This window comes from Piliocolobus tephrosceles, chromosome 13 (assembly GCF_002776525.5).
Source record: "Piliocolobus tephrosceles isolate RC106 chromosome 13, ASM277652v3, whole genome shotgun sequence".
Classification (NCBI taxonomy): Eukaryota; Metazoa; Chordata; class Mammalia; order Primates; family Cercopithecidae; genus Piliocolobus; species Piliocolobus tephrosceles.
In genome coordinates, this window is record NC_045446.1 from 56,144,178 (window position 1) to 56,160,420 (window position 16,243).

A 16,243-nucleotide genomic window follows, 5' to 3' on the forward strand; every position below is an offset into this window, starting at 1 on the left:
TGATGCTCTGTCTCTTAAACAGCTTCCATCCTTAATTACACAGGGTTATAATCTTGGAAGAGAAAGTCATGAAACAAACTACCTTCTTCACCAATCTATGTCCAAGAGATATAGACATTTATTCATTTCCTCTTTCATTTACTATCCATTCCATATTTGCACTATAAAATCTCCCACCATCTCCCCCTCCCCTTTTCCATCGGCCAGCATCCCATGGCAACACTCTGCCCTGCTGTCCTCTCAGAAGGGTAGTCTCATCTGATTCCATCAGTGACATACACAGGCCACCAGACTTCCCAAGCAGGTGGATTACAGTCCAATAACTGTCTTCTCTCTGTACCCAGGGGATTACTAATGAGAGAAAGCGGAAGCTGGAACAGCAGTTACAGAGCATCATGGTTCTCAACCGTCAGTTTGAGCATGTGCAGAATTTCATCAACTGGGCTGTCTGCAGCAAAACCAGTGTCCCTTTTCTTTTCAGCAAAGAGCTGGTAAGAGGAATCTCCCAACTCCTCAGCCTGTTCTTGAAGCTTATCAGAGCATCCCCTTTGTCACAGGGGCAATGAGGTGGTCCTTGGAAGTGCCTTTTCTTTTTAGGATGGAAGGAGGAATAAAATAGCAGCTCCATCCATCCTTCAAATTCAATCACTGCTTTTGGGTTAGTAAGTAAACACCATCTTTCACCAAATCCCATAGTGCAAAGAGGACACAGGTGCTGAAATGGTCCTGCCCTCCCAGTGGTAGCTCAATTGGGAAAGTCTATAGCTTTTTGTCATAGGTCACTGGTTCAGACATTACCCTGGACATGAGTAGTGTGCTAGGCATCTCATAGAAAGTTACTGGGGTTTACATGGGGGTCTGAGAGAAAAGGATTTGGAGATAAGTTTGAAGTATTAGGCTTGAGAGGACGGCAGCACCCAGGAGAGGGAGCAAGAATTTTGAGAAAAGTTGATGGAGTTTATATTTGAATACTTTGAGTCTAAGGTGCCTATAGTGCATCCAAAACCAACTCCAAGCCACCTACCATTAAAAAGCTGTTCTAATATATGGGTGTGGAAGTCAGAAGAAAAGTTGGTTTTGGAGAAGGAAATGTAGGAGTCACCAGGAAATCAGTGGTATCACCTTGCAAGAGTGTGTGGAGCAAGAAGAGAGAAAGTTGGGAACCCAGGGAATACCATCGTTTTCAGCATAGACAGAGGAAGTTGATGAGTGGAGGAGAGTGAGACGCACTGGTCAGAAGTTGGAAGCAAAACAGTGTGGTACACAGAAACGAACAGTTTCCAATTTTAAGTGACCCGTTTGGCAATGCTGCATGGGTGAAAGAAGATGAATAGTGAAGAGCAGCCTCGAGATCTGGGAATCAGGCTATCTTCTGAAAGAAGCTCCAGCAAAGTAGAAGGGTCAAAAGCTAGAATGAGGAGACTGAGGATGGATGGTGAGGAAGTAGAGACAGAAATGAAAAGAAGAAAAATAAAAACATAGCCTGAGAAAACGGCAGAGTTGGGGGAAACTTTTTTAAGCTTGGAAAACATTTGCACACATGTATGTAGGAGAAGAGGTTGAAGATAGAGAGGAGGGGTGTGTGGTGGGGTAAGTACACTGAGAAAGCAGGAGGAAGGATATAGAGTGAACTGGTTGACCTTAAACACAAGGACAGTCCCTTCTGAGATGGGAGGACAGGAAGGGGACAATGCTGTAGTTAAGTTTGAGGATAGAAGGGATACAAGTTTGGGGTAATTTATCCTTTATGGTGTCTTTTTTTTTCTCTGTGAAATAGGAGGTGATAATAAGAGGGTTAAAACATTGGTAAGTAGCACCAAAGTGAAGATTTTAAATGGTCATTGAGTGCAGTGGAAGAGAAAGATGACAAGAAGTGACAAGAGAAAGGGCTGAGGGGTGCTGCTGAAATTAATAATCACTGAAGTGGCCCCAGGTAACATGGCTTTGGTATGACTGCATTACCTAAGAGTAGGAGTTGGCGATGGGGAGGGAATTAGGACAGTAGTGATATCATTACTGTAAATGACAGGAAGCTGGGGAGTCCTGTGGACTGAAGGAGCAGGGCTTGGAGAGGTTGAAGAACATACTCTGAAAGAGCATGAACTTGTTATGACCAGGGTGGGTTGTTGGAGTTTAAAGGTCTCATAGGTAGAACGGATGTAAATGATTAATAGGGTCTAGATATGGTGACTAAACTGAAAACAAGGTGGTTGCTATGCAAGAGATCAACGAAATAAGAGGCTAAGATGTTAGTTGGGACATTAGTTAACTAGAGGATGGCAGGGTAAGTTGGACACTTGCCAAAGCCCTGGATAAATAGGAGAGTTAGTGATGAGAAATAGATGAAAGTGATGGGAGAGGAAGAGGGCTATTGTGTAGGACAGAAGGGTGTTTTACCTGCAAATGGAAGTACAGCAATGGGGAGCTCAGAAAATGCCTGCCCCCACTAGGCTCTTAAATTGAGGTGATGGTAGAATGAATGGAGCACCAGTCAATGATGTCATGAGTGAGAATGACAAATCACTTGAGGCCTGAAAAGATAAGAATGTAGGGGTTCCAGGCCGGGTGCAGTGGCTCACACCTGTAATTCCAGCATTTTGGGAGGCTGAGGTGGGCCGATCACGAGGTCAGGAGATTGAGACGATCCTGGCTAACACGGTGAAACCCCGTCTCTACTAAACAAAATACAAAAAATTAGCTGGGTGTGGTGGCGAGCGCCTGTAGTCCCAGCGACTCAGGAGGCTGAGGCTGGAGAATGGAGTGAACCTGGGAGGCAAAGCTTGCAGTGAGCTGAGATCGTGCCACTGCACTCCAGCCTGGGCAACAGAGTGAGACTCGGTCTCAATTAAAAAAAAAAAAAAAAAAAAAAGAAAAAAGACTGTAGGTTCCAGAAGTCTTGATAAGAGGAAAGGGATCAGCTGGGAGGATGGGCAGGTGCTAAGGTGCAAGAGAATGAGAATATGGAGGATGACCAGAGATTAAAGGGCCATGACTTTGAGCCTTTCAGGTTGTCCAAAGAGTAAGGGAAGGGGAGTTGTCATTTAGGTGCAAGATGCCCAAATAAATGACCTTTGGTGCTGTTGTCAGATTGTGTTTCAGATGCAGCGATTGCTGGAGACAAGTTGTAACACAGATCCTGGCTCCCCTTGGAGTATCAGATTCACCTGGGAGCCTAACTTCTGGACCAAGCAGCTAGCTTCTCTTGGTGAGCTTGGACCCACCCACCCAGGCCTACCCACCCTTTGGGCTTTGACCTAGTTACTTACCTTACTGGGTAGGTCAGCATATGCCCAAGAAAAAGCACTCCCTGGGACTGCCAGTGGTCTTGGAATCATTCAGCAAACTTTTTTTTTTTTTTTTCTGAGGGGGAAGAGGAGAGAATGAGGAATTTAAATAACAGAGGCAATATAGGACTTTGTATCGGGACCAGCTGAAATCTGAGTTTACCATTCTGTGTAAATGTCCTGTTACCTTGGTTTTATTGCTGAGAAGGAGACAAGACAGTCACCCTGCTCTCTAGAATGCTGTATGGCAGTACAGATGAATGTGTGTCTCTGTGGTCACACAAAGGTCTACATGTGTGGGCACAAGCAGGGGTATCTCAGCAACAGTGAAATTGCGTGTGCATGTTTGTGTTACACAGACATATCATTTTTTTTTTTTTTTTTTTTTTTTTTGAGACAGAGTCTCGCTCTGTCACCCAGGCTGGAGTGCTGTGGCCGGATCTCAGCTCACTGCAAGCTCTGCCTCCCGGGTTCACACCATTCTCCTGCCTCAGCCTCCCAGGTAGCTGGGACTACAGGCGCCGCCACCTCGCCCAGCTAGTTTTTTTTGTATTTTTTAGTAGAGACGGGGTTTCACCGTGTTAGCCAGGATGGTCTCGATCTCCTGACCTCGTGATCCGCCCGTCTTGGCCTCCCAAAGTGCTGGGATTACAGGCTTGAGCCACCGTGCCCGGCCAGACATACCATTTTGAGTTGAGATGTAAGCAGATAATTCATGGCCTTGTGCATTTTTCCTCCCTGCTGCAAACATTTGCTGGCATTCAGTCTTTAGGCAGAATGTAGACAGCTTGAAGTTGTGCCTGTGTTGACAGCCTAACGAGTTTGTTAAACTGATGGCCAGCTGCTTCATTTGAGGCTGTTAATCTTATTGAAAATTTGTTGAACTTCGCAAAGTGACAAATGATATGTAGGTTTATTTCTTTTCTTCCCTCTTTCCTTTGATTTAACTCAGCAGACCTTTGATAGGCACCTACTCTTGTTTAGGCCCCATGCTGAGTACCAAAGAACCAATGGTGAATAAAACACATTTTCCTTAAGGAGCTCAGACTTCCTCTAAGTAAGCCTCATCAAAATAATGAGATGAAGGAGTCATTAGACTGAGTTAGCCATAGACCTACTTGTGCACAAGGGACCTAGAGACCTCAGGGGGCAGTGCTGGTACCTGGCACTGACCTGGCGTATTAGTCCATTCTCGTATTACTGTGAAGAAATACCTGAGACTGGGTACTTTATAAAGAAAAGAGGTTTAATTGGCTCATGATTCTGCAGGAGGTACAGGAAGTATGATCCTGGAATCTGCTTGGCTTCTGGGGAGGCCTCAGGAAACTTACAGTCATGGCAGAAGGTGAAGAGGCCCATCACATGGACAGAGCAGCAAGAAACAGAGCAAGGGGGGAGGTGTTACACACTTTTAAACAATCAGATCTCATGAGAACTCTATCACAAGAACAGCACCAAAGGGTTGGTGCTAAACCATTCATGAGGGATCTGCCCCCATGATCCAGTCATCTCTTACCAGTCACCACTTCCAACACTGGAGATTACAATTCAACATGAGATTTGGGTGGGGACACAGCTCCAAACCATATTACCTGGTATTAGAGCTTCCCCACTCTCTTCCATCCTGCTTGCTCAACACACAGTTCCCCACGCCTGTATCTGGGAACTTGTTCATTGGTCCCAGGCATGACTTTCTACCCTTTGCTACTTTCTAGCATACTTCCTCCCCACCCCAAAGTTGATTCTTTTTGTCAGAGTCTGATTGGGCTGTTCTGTTGAAAAAAAAAAATGAGTAAGTGCTACTTGAGAGAGCTTATGGTTTCCCTAGTGGGACAGAAACAGAGTCAGGGCTGAGCATCTGGTAAAAGCTGAGCTAATTTCTCAAATATCCTAGACCCCCAAAGCAGGTCCATACAGGTGCTATTACTGGCAGCATTCTAGACTGAGTCTAGGATATCAAGGGTTGAATTTCCTAGTCTCTGTGCCTGGTACAGGATTGTTGAATGAGGTTCTTTTGTCCCAGGAGCAGGAAGTAGCAAGGTGGGAGCAACTTGAAAAACTTGAAAAACTCTCTATTCTGCATTTTCAGGCTGCATAACTACTGAAGGTGGACAAGTGTCCCGGGCAGATGCTCCTGCTTATGGAGTCTTACAGGGGCCATCACCCTTTTATCAAAGCCACCAGTCTCCAGTGGCTCAGCAAGAGGCTCTTAGCCACCCCTCTCACAAGTTCCAGTCTCCAGCAGTGTGCTCCTCATCCGTGTGCTGCTCCCACTGCTCCTCAGTCTCGCCTTCCCTCAAAGGCCATGTCCCCCCACCCAGCATGCACCCAGCCCACAACTTTAGGCAGCCCTCTGAGATGGTGCCCCAGCAGCTGGGGTCTCTGCAGTGCTCTGCCCTGCTGCCCAGGGAGAAAGAGCTGGCCTGCAGCCCTCATCCACCAAAGCTGCTGCAGCCCTGGCTGGAAACCCAGCCCCCTGTGGAGCAGGAGAGCACATCCCAGCGGCTGGGGCAGCAGCTGACTTCCCAGCCCGTGTGCATTGTCCCCCCACAGGATGTTCAGCAAGGAACCCATGCCCAGCCCACCTTACAGACACCCTCTATCCAAGTCCAGTTTGGCCACCACCAGAAGCTGAAGCTCAGTCACTTTCAGCAGCAGCCACAGCAGCAGTTACCACCTCCACCACCTCCCCTCCCCGCTCCCCTACAGCAGCCACACCCACCTCTACCTCCATCCCAGCATCTGGCTTCTAGTCAGCACGAGAGCCCTCCTGGGCCTGCCTGTTCTCAGAATGTGGACATAATGCACCACAAGTTTGAGCTGGAGGAAATGCAGAAGGACTTGGAGCTTCTTCTCCAGGCTCAACAGCCCAGCCTGCAACTGAGTCAGACCAAATCTCCTCAGCATCTTCAGCAAACCATTGTGGGGCAGATCAACTACATCGTGAGGCAGCCAGCACCTGTTCAGTCCCAGAGCCAGGAGGAGACCCTGCAGGTAAGCGTCAGGGTGGCTTGGCATGCATATTCTGCCCATCCTAGGATCACTCACAGAACACAGCCTCCCCACATTTCAGCTTGTGGCCCTCTCTCTACAATGAAGATGGGAAAATATTTATGTGGCTGCCACAACCCAGAGTTGGCTACCTTGGGATATGAATCAATGGAATTTGTTGGGTGAGTGGTCTGCAGGGATGTTCTGCAGAGGTAGATGAGCAGCTGAGACACAGAGATCTCTTGAAGATGAGCTCTTGGAGGCCTTTCTGTCCACCCACCCACTAGCTTACTGAAACAAGGCAGCACAGGAATACAGTTTCTGCACCTTAGGGCTGCCTTGAGCTCAGCCCTCACATTTCAGGACTACCCTGGACTCAACCTCCCACCTCAGAAAAGCTCCAGAGAGCGTAGTACCGAGTCCCAACTTAGATCTAGGCTCAGTACTCTCCAGAGTAGCTTGGCTTAGCCCTGTCTTCCTGGATGACAGTAGGGACCCTGCCCACCGATGGTACCTTCTGAGCTGTGCTAAACTCCTACCAGTGCCAGAGCAGAAGAGAGGCTGTCTCTTATCTTGTCATCTGCCTAGCTCCGTTGCTGGACCTTATGAATCCCAGACAGGGGGAAGGGCAGAGCTTAAGGAGCAGAGTGAGGGTCCATGTTAGATGCTGGCAGGCAGCCCTTTTATAATATTGCACAGATATAGACTTAAACTTTTTTACTTCTACTAAGCTGGGTATGTTTTATATGCACCATATCATTTATCCTATTGACAATGTTGTTTGGTAGGCGTTACCATCTGTGCTTTATAGGTATGTAAGTGGGAGTTAGAGAAGCCTAGCAGTTTGTCTACATATCATACAACGTCGAGAGGTAGAGCTAAGACTTGGATTCTGGTCTGCTGACATTTCTGTAATGCCACAGAAGTCTTTTTCTTTCCATAGGAGGATATTGGATGCTGCTCCTCTTTTTTCTCAGCTAAAAGACAGTTGAAGAGGTGCAGTCTGGACCCCTGGGATCTTTGCTGCATTTCACATCTTCATTCTTAGCTCTTGATTTTCTCTTTTTCCCCCAAAACCTCCTGTTCTATCCTCTTCTCTCTACCCTTCTCTCACTTTTTCTATAGTGGTGTCCCCTTTAAATCTGTAATCACATTTATATCTTCAAAGCAGCTTTACAGATTTTTACTTTATTATAGAATCTAAGGCCTCACATTTATGCTTCAGTACTGACAACTTCAGATCATGCTTCAATGTCTTCCCCTGAGGCCCAGTTCTTTTGAGGAGATATAGAATAATCCATGTGATGGCAGAGAAGGGTCTAGGGTTCGTAGAGGGCCACAAGCTAAAATGTAAGTCAAAATTAGGTTATGACTGCTAAAGTGAATATCACAAAATTAGCTCAGAATTCTTGGTTTGGGTTCCATCCTAAGACTTTCACATTAGCATATAGTCTTTGGAAGAGTTGGGATAAGAGTATTTTTCTTTTTGGAAAACATTTAAGCAGTACACAATGTGTAGGTGGTGACGATGGGCAGGGCAGGGTGAGCACTAGCCTTTGCTGCCACTGCTGCTGCTGCTGCTGCTGCTGCTACACTCTCTGCAGTCAAACCCACCCAAGTTCTTATTTTCTTCTCCAGGCTACAGATGAGCCCCCAGCATCTGAGGGCTCAAAGCTGGCTCTCCCTCTTGACAAGAATACTGCTGCTGCCTTGCCCCAGGCGTCTGGGGAAGAAACTCCTCTTGGTGTCCCCCCAGTGGACAGCACCATCCAGCACTCCTCTCCAAATGTGGTGAGAAAGGTACTAAAGGAGCCTGTTTTCCCTGACCACATGGGACGCACTGCCAGCCAAGACCCCAGGCACTTGGAGGAGGAGGATAGGGTGGGGGGAGGAGCATCCCTATTCCATCCCTGGACGCTACACAGCCCTGATTCATGCCTTCTGCCCTAGTAAGTGAGCAATGTAGATCTTCCTCCTCCCCATTTCCACTCCCCCACTCACACTTAAAATGGGGCCTCCTGGGCTTAATGAAGAGTGGAAGGGGGAAGGGAAAGAAAGCCAATTTATTGAACATGTCCTCTGTCCTCTGTGCTTAGAACCATGTGTGCTGCTTCACCAGCATTATCTCACCTCGCCTCCAACAGTTGTGGAAGTGAGCATCCCCATTGTATAACTAAAGAAACTGAAGTCCAGGGCCGTACAGCTAGTAGAAGAGACAGCTGAGGTTTATTTAAAATGAGATCAGTTAGAATCCAAAGCTTGAACTTTTCTCTCTGCAATGAAGATGGGGGAAATATTTTATGTGGCTGCCACAACCCAGAGTTGGCTACCTTAGGATATGAATCAATGGAATTTGTTGGGTGAGTGGTCTGCAGGGATGTTCTGCAGAGGTAGATGAGCAGCTGAGACACAGAGATCTTCAAGAGATCTTGGAGGCCTTTCTGTCCACCCACCTACTAGCTTACTGAAAGTGTTTGCTTACCCTGGGCATAACCCAGAACCCCACAAATCCTCAACTATCTATTCTCACCTCTGCCCCTTCACCCCCAACCCCTGTCATACCTCTAGCAGGAGCCTCAGTGCTGTGCCGTGTCCTCCACCCATTCCTCCTAGTGTCCCTTGGCCCTGTTTCACTTAGCCTATTGCCTTCTCTGGCCTGGTGCCCTCGACTCTCCAGTGCCTCCACCCAGTCCTGGACTTGAAGCTCTGTCAGGTGTTCTGAACTCTCCCAGCCTGTACCCTTGGCCCTGTAGCATCCCTCTGGCCCTGCAGCCCAGCTATGCTGGCTGCTCGGTGTACCTACCCTTCACCAACTTTCCCTAGCTGTACCATCACAGTGCATGTCTTAGATCAGTCAGTCTCAGTGACACTTGAGGACAGTTTAGAAAAAAGAAGGGATGGCAAAAATGAAATGTCAACTTGGAAATTGCTAGTGACTCTTGAGGCTTTTTGTCTGTGCCTGTCCTACCCTGTTGAAAATGGCTTGGCGTAGAGGCTCTTGAGGTACTGTATATTGGCCCTTTGTGGCTCTTAGATGTTTAACTTCTTGTATTTGGGCCAGCCACCTAACCATTCATCCATTTATTTAATCATTTAATGCATACATACACACACATACACACACATTAATCTCCAAGTATGTGCCCCATATTCTACTAGGTGCCAGGCATACATTGGTGAATAAGATAGTCAGTCCCATGCTGGAGAGTACAGTCTGGTGGAAGAGACAGTTAAGCAACAATAATAAATTGTGGTAAAGTGCTATAATAGTCATTGGGGTACACCCCAATGGAGTACCTAGCTCTGGGAGAGGGGGCTGTTGACAGACGACTTCTTAGAGGACATTATTTTAAGTTGAAATTTCGAAGAGGAGAAGTTGGGCTAGTGAAGCGTAGAGGGGTAGAACAAATAGTCCAAAGGAATGGCAACTAGGAAGCTTCAGAAGTGAGAGAAAGCCTGGGGCAGTTAGGGGGGCTTCAGATAATTCGTAATTTGGTTGATACGATCATGAGACACACTGGGAAATGGGATGGATTGAGACCAGAGGGGCTGTAAGGCCTTGTAAATTATGCTTTGGGGTTGGGATTCAGTCTTGGGGGATGTGAGGAGTAAGTGAAGGACTTCCAGAAAGGAAGGACTCAAAGGAGTATGGTTTGAATTAAGTTTGAAAGATCACTTTAGCTGTGGTAAGGGAGACCAGAATAGTACAGAGGAGAAACAGGAGGCTGAATGAAATCAATAGCAACAGGAATGAAGAGGAAGCAAAGATTTCAAGAGATATCAGATCACAGGAGTTTTAGCCTCAGTGTCTGATTGATGATAGGTAAGGCAGAGAAAACCCTTTGGCTTAACACCCAGGTGTTTTCCCATGCTCCCATCCCAGCAGATCTGTCTTGACCCACTGGAATGGGAGCATGGGAAAAAGAGCATATTTAGGGGAAGAAGTTAAGTTTTGAATTATTGATATTCTTTTGTGGAAGACACATTACAAGATGACCTGAAGGCAGCTAGCTCTAGATGTCAGTAGTTCAGAAGCAAGCACGAGAATTGCTGTAACTGCCCGAAGGGTTCTTCTTGCCTGCTGCACAAATGAAGACCATGGCATTGCAGTAGAGAAAAAGTTTAGTTAATGTGAGGCTGGGATTTTTCAAAGGCAGTTTGGGGAAGGGGTGGGGGTGGCTAGAAATGGATGCTTGCTGCTGATTGGTTGGGATGGAAATGAAATCATGGGTTAAAGCTGTTCACTTGAGCTGAGTTGCTTCTGGATGGGGCCATAGGAGTGGGATTGATGGATTTAGGTGAAGCCATGGATGTCAGACATGCAGAAAACTTGAAAAGATATCTCAAAAAGCCAATCTACAACAGGCCCAGGAATGATTAGGGGAAAGGCAAGAGGTGGGGGTGGGTAGGTTAGATCAGATCTTTTTCACTGTCATAATTTGCTCATTGATATAATTTTTGCAAAGGTGGTTTCATTGCCAGTGCTCAGTTGTAGTGGAAGCCATGCAGAAAATGCTGCTTCTCATTTGCTGAGGTTCAGTTCTGTTCCTATACACAGAACAGAGGAAAGGAGCTGAGCCATATACATGCATGGTGTCAGTGCTGCCTGTGTGAGTGGCCCACAGGGTTCCCTGAGCAGCAAGGGGTGCTGCCCTCTTGTGTGGCTGCAAGTTGGCAGTGGGGTTAGCAAAGGTCCTAGAAACTCTAACTTCTCATTTTGAGCTTCTCCTGCCCCTTATTAAAAGGGGCTCCTGTAGAGGTTTGGAGGGACAGATGGCCTGGCATTCTTCACATGTTTCATAGACTTTTCATGGCTTGAACTCCCAGAAAAAGGACCCTCAAATTTGTCATCCTGGCTTAGAGGAACCTTTGGATCACCAGAGAGAGATCAACCCTGACAGTGAGAGCCACTGGTTGTCTACAAAACTACTGCAATAAGGAAAAGGATTTTCTTTTTTGAGGAAATTTGTTGTCTTGGAGCTGGGGTTGGGCAGGGTGGAGGGTGTGAAGCTCAAGGATAGCAAACAACATTCTGAGCCTTTTACCATTGAGTGATAATATTTTGTATAGTATCGTTCTAATTTTTTCATAGGTTTTTACATGGATTATTTCATTTTATCTTTTTATCCTAGCAATACTATGAGGAAGCCACTTTCTTATTCCCCTTTGAAAGGAAGCCACTTTCTTATTCCCCTTTATTCCCACTTTCTTATTCCCCTCAGTGGAAACTGAGACACAGAGAGGTTAAGTGACCCACCTAAGAGTTATACAGCCAACCCATTGGGCAATGTTAGGACCAGACCACAGGTCCTTGACAGCTCTGTGTTCAATGACTAGGTTAAATTGCTTCTCTTTCTGTACTGCAGTGTGGCGTCTTACCTGCTGAATTTTCCTATCTTTACAATCCTTGAAGTAGCCTGAGGCTTTGCTGAGGAGAGGTCTTAGGACCAGCCTAGTTTGATATTGGTTGTTTTATCTGGTAAAGGTGTATTGTCCTCCAGCCCACTCCAAGCCTGTGCTGGCCTGTGAGTGGCAGGAAAGTCAAAAGAATCTATCTGAAGGTCAAGGACCAGAAGAACCTGTGGCACCATGCACCTTTCTGTGAGTTCCACACTGACTGTATATCACCAAAAGAGGACTTTTGGTGAAGCAGAACATCTGTGTACAAGTACCTTGGAGTTGGTGCTTCGTGAGCCAATGGTGGAAACAGATTGCTGCTGAAAATGAGATGTGAAAGTTCTGGAATGGGTTTTCTAGTGGCTTGAGCTCTGCAACCCCTTTTGAATGAATTTTGGTATTTGTCTGGTACCAGCTGTTGCCTAAGCTTCCTAATCTTGGTTCAGTCACTCTGAAAGAAAAACCATGGCTACAACCCTACCACAGCAACCCTTACATCTCAGGTGAAGCTGGGAGACATTCTGATGCCTTCATTTTATGCTTCTGAACCAGTCAACTGCTGAAAAATACACACAATCCTTTCTTCAAGGGAGTCGGCTGGGTGCGGTGGCTCATGCCTATAATCCCAGCACTTTGGGAGGCTGAGACAGGCAGATTGTTTGAGCTCAACAGCTTGAGACCAGCCTGGGCAACATGGTGAAACCCCATTTCTACAAAAAAAAAAAGCACAAGAAAATTAGCCAGGCATGGTGGTGCATGCCTGTGGTCCCAGCTACTAAGGAGGTTAAGGCATGAGAATTGCTTGAGCCTGGGAGGCAGAAGTTGTAGTGAACCGAGATAGCGACACTGCATTCCAACTTGGGCAACACAGCGAGATTGTCTCAAAAAATGAAAAGCTCTCATGGAGTCAAAGCTGCGGGCATCACAGAAAGCCCTATCCAAGTCCCAGTTCACCTGTAAGAGGGACCTTTCTTCTGCTGCTCGTAACATAGCCCCTGATCTTCAAGAGAGGACTTCGAGGCCACCAGCATGCTATTCATGGCTTAGGAGCCTGAGATGTATTTCCAGTAAATGATACAGAAGCAGTAGGCATTCCTGTGATGCAGATTATTACGAGTGATACAGAGGAGTAAAGGATAATGATCAGGCAGATAGTATTTATACCATTATCAAAGCATTTTGATGCCCGATCTCTTAATATGAGTCTTATAAAAACTCAGTGAGATTTACATTAACCTGTGTAGGAGGAAATTAAAACCTACAGCTGGACAATGACTTGCTTAAACTCATTAAACCCTGGTAACTGTGAGTAAATACTAGGCATCCTGCCTCCATAGTCTCCAAAGCTACTGCTATGGATCAGATTGTGAGTCCTTAACCTCAGGGACAATCTTTTCCTCATAGCCTAGCCAGGACAGCAGCATTTACTCAGAATGTTCCTGGGACCTGGTGAAGCTTTCTTAGGGCGCAGCCTGCGTCCTGGTCAGCATCTGCAGAATTGTATGCTCTTTCTACTCAGGAGTCAGACCAAACACTCCCCAAGTCTGGCTCCTGAACTTAGCACACTCTAAGAAGCTTGTCTCCTTAGTTCTATCCTGATTTCATTCACCATCCAAACCTAAGATTTTTGTCTAGGTCTCCTGGCCCATGAGAAAACAGGTCCTTGCTCCTATCTGTTTAATAAGACAGAATAGTGTATAAAGTGTTTTATAAGTACTCCCATTCAAAATGATTTTTTTTTTTTTTTTTTTGAGATGGAGTTTCACTCTTGTTGCCCAGGCTGGAGTGCAATGGTGTGATCTCGGCTCACCACAACCTCTGCCTCCCAGATTCAAGTGATTCTCCTGCCTCAGCCTCCTGAGTAGCTGGGATTACAGGCATGTGCCACCATGCCTGGCTAATTTTGTATTCAAAATAATGTTTTTAAGTCAGTTTCCTACACTGGCCTGGGCAAAATACCTTTGACCAAATTCTCCTGAGTCTCCAAGGCTTGGGGTTTGAGGGTTCTACTCATTTGCCTTTCACTTCAGACTTACTAGAATCCGCTTACTCCTTTTCTCTTTCTTCTACCTCAGATTCTGGGATCCTCTTTGCTTTTTCTGTCCTCCCTGGATTATCAGGGCATTGGGCACTTTTCACTTCTCTCTTCACCACCCATGAACCTTTTCTCATTTGACTTCACTAAGTTATCATATATCTGCATGGTTACATCCATAGTGACAGCCTTAATAAGTACAAGAGCTTTCTGTTGAGGTGGAGGAACACTCATTGTCAACAAGGGCAACAACTTTGCCATTAAAAATCAACATGTGAGGGCCAGGCACAGTGGCTTATGCTTGTAATCCCACATTTTGAGAGGCCGAGGCAGGTGGATCACTTGAGGTCAGGATTTCAAGACCAGCAGCCTGGCCAATATGGTGAAACCCCATCTCTACTAAAAATACAAAAATTAGCTGGGTATGGTGTCAGGCACCTGTAATCCCAGCTACTTGGGAGGCTGAGGCAGGAGAATCACTTGAACTTAGGAGGCTGAGAGGTTACAGTGAGCTGAGATCGCCTGACTGCACTGCAGCCTGGCCCACAGAGCAAGAATCCGTCTCAAAAAAATAAATAAAAAATAAAAATAAAAATCAACAAGTGAAATTGCTTACTAGAAAAGTTACTCCCTTCCTCAGCCATCTGATTCTGTTGTTTCAAGATCTGCTACTGTTAAACCAGTTTACTTAATCTTGAAGTTGTTGAAGCATTCCTTTTTTTTTTTCTTTTCTTTTTTTGAGATGAAGTCTCACTCTGTCACCCAGGCTGGAGTGCAGTGGCATGATCTCAGCTCACTGCAACCTCCGCCTCCCGGGTTCAAGCAATTCTCCTGCCTCAGCCTCCTGAGTAGCTGAGACTACCGGCATGTGCCACCACACCCGGCTAATTTTTGTATTTTTGGTAGAGATGGGGTTTCACCATGTGCAGGCTGGTCTCAAACTCCTGATCTCAGGTGATATGCCTGGCACATTCACGTATTTTGAAGATTTAATTCACAAATCTGTTTCCCTCTCTCTTGTTTCCTTAGCTAGAGTGAAGGCCTTCAGTGTGTTTCCAAGATACAACTCCCAAATCTTTGGTCCCTTTTTCTATTGCATATTTACACAGTGGTCAGTTTCTGATGAATTTAACCGTCAGAACAAAAATCTGAAGCCAGAAGTGACCAGGCAAAGCTTTGGAACAGCAGGAAAAACAGCCATCACAAAACTCATGCATTATATTCTGTAGGAGATCACAAACTCTTATGTGGGTATCTAGCCAGTGTTCTTGATCTAGCAAGCTTAAATATATGGTTTTCTTGGGAAAATTTTAGTTTAACTACATTATAGTAGTAAGCAGAGTAGAAGCGGAGAGTCAAGATTTCTGTGAGGGCAGATAACAAGGAAGAAGACAAGAAACATCACTTGGAAAAGTGCCACGGTATGAGGTCATTCACTGAAAGAACAAGCTAAGCCCTACGTTCTTAGAAGTTCCCGAAAGCATCACTGAATTACTTATTGGTTCATCAAAATTTCTTGATATCACTAAGAAATGGTCTCCTTAGGCTTCTTATGCTCTGTTTAATAAGACAGAAGAGTGTGTAAAGTGTTTTAGAAGTATTCCCATTCGAAATAATATTTTTAAGCCAATTGCATTTTGTTGTTGAAAGAGGTATGTGTCAGATAACTGGAAAATTCATGTGGAACACCACCCTATCTGCACTACTTTATCCCCAGCAATATTATCTTGCTGTGAGAACCTGAAATTTATATTAAACTCAGGGCATGTGCACTAAGTGTCTGTTTATTGATTTCTCAATCATTTCTTTCTAGGGCACTAGCTTTCTAGCTACTGGCACAGAATCAAGACCAGCCAGCCTGTTTTCAAGGCTGGTCCCAGATTCCTAGTCTTGGACCTGTAGGAGCTTGGGAAATCTGGGTAACCACTCTGTGTCTCAATGAAAGAGCAATGTTTTCTCTGAATTTTGACAATACCATGTGGCAATCATTAGAATAATAATGTCAACACATTGAACTCTAGAAACACATCTGAGTGTTAAGAGTGAGGAGAGAGAGAGGGCAGCAAGTAACAGAGCACAGGTCAAGCAGAGTTCAGGTTAGATAGGTGCAAGGTCACATAGGTGACTAGTAGCAGAGGTTGAAAGTCAGACAATTCAGGGAGGTCATAGGTCAGGCAAGTTGTCAAGTCAGGTGGTAAAGACAGGTAGGTTAAATAGGTTAACTGAATCCATTAAATTAATAGGTGAGGTAATTTCAGATAAGTCAGGCAGGTGGCAGACAAAGATGAGACAAAAAAACAGGCAAGAAGAGGAAAGGGACAGGGATGGGAACACACAGTTTGGGGGAAGGGAAACGAGGAACGAGACGAGATGCTAGTTAAGGGAGGTAAGACGGAGCTCTGTAGGATCAGGGGTGTCTCTCTTCATCCTCCAAAGAAGACCTGAGCTGACTATCAGAGTGAATGTGTTTTGGCATTTTGACTCTTCCTCTCTGAACTAGAAAATAGTTTATTTTCAGTTGTGAATCTCAAAATAC

General features: G+C 45.7%; 1 protein-coding gene across 1 annotated transcript in view; it reads left to right on the plus strand.

Moving 5' to 3' along the window:
• The window catches only part of TRIM66 (tripartite motif containing 66), a 46,942-nt gene that overhangs the window by 12,302 nt on the left and 18,397 nt on the right, over positions 1 to 16,243 (plus strand). Inside the window, exons 7-10 of the mRNA XM_023189810.1 lie at positions 345 to 491; positions 3,088 to 3,205; positions 5,374 to 6,278; positions 7,914 to 8,075. Of these exons, the coding sequence (XP_023045578.1) occupies positions 345 to 491; positions 3,088 to 3,205; positions 5,374 to 6,278; positions 7,914 to 8,075 (1,332 nt within the window). The remainder of the gene's footprint in view (positions 1 to 344; positions 492 to 3,087; positions 3,206 to 5,373; positions 6,279 to 7,913; positions 8,076 to 16,243) is intronic.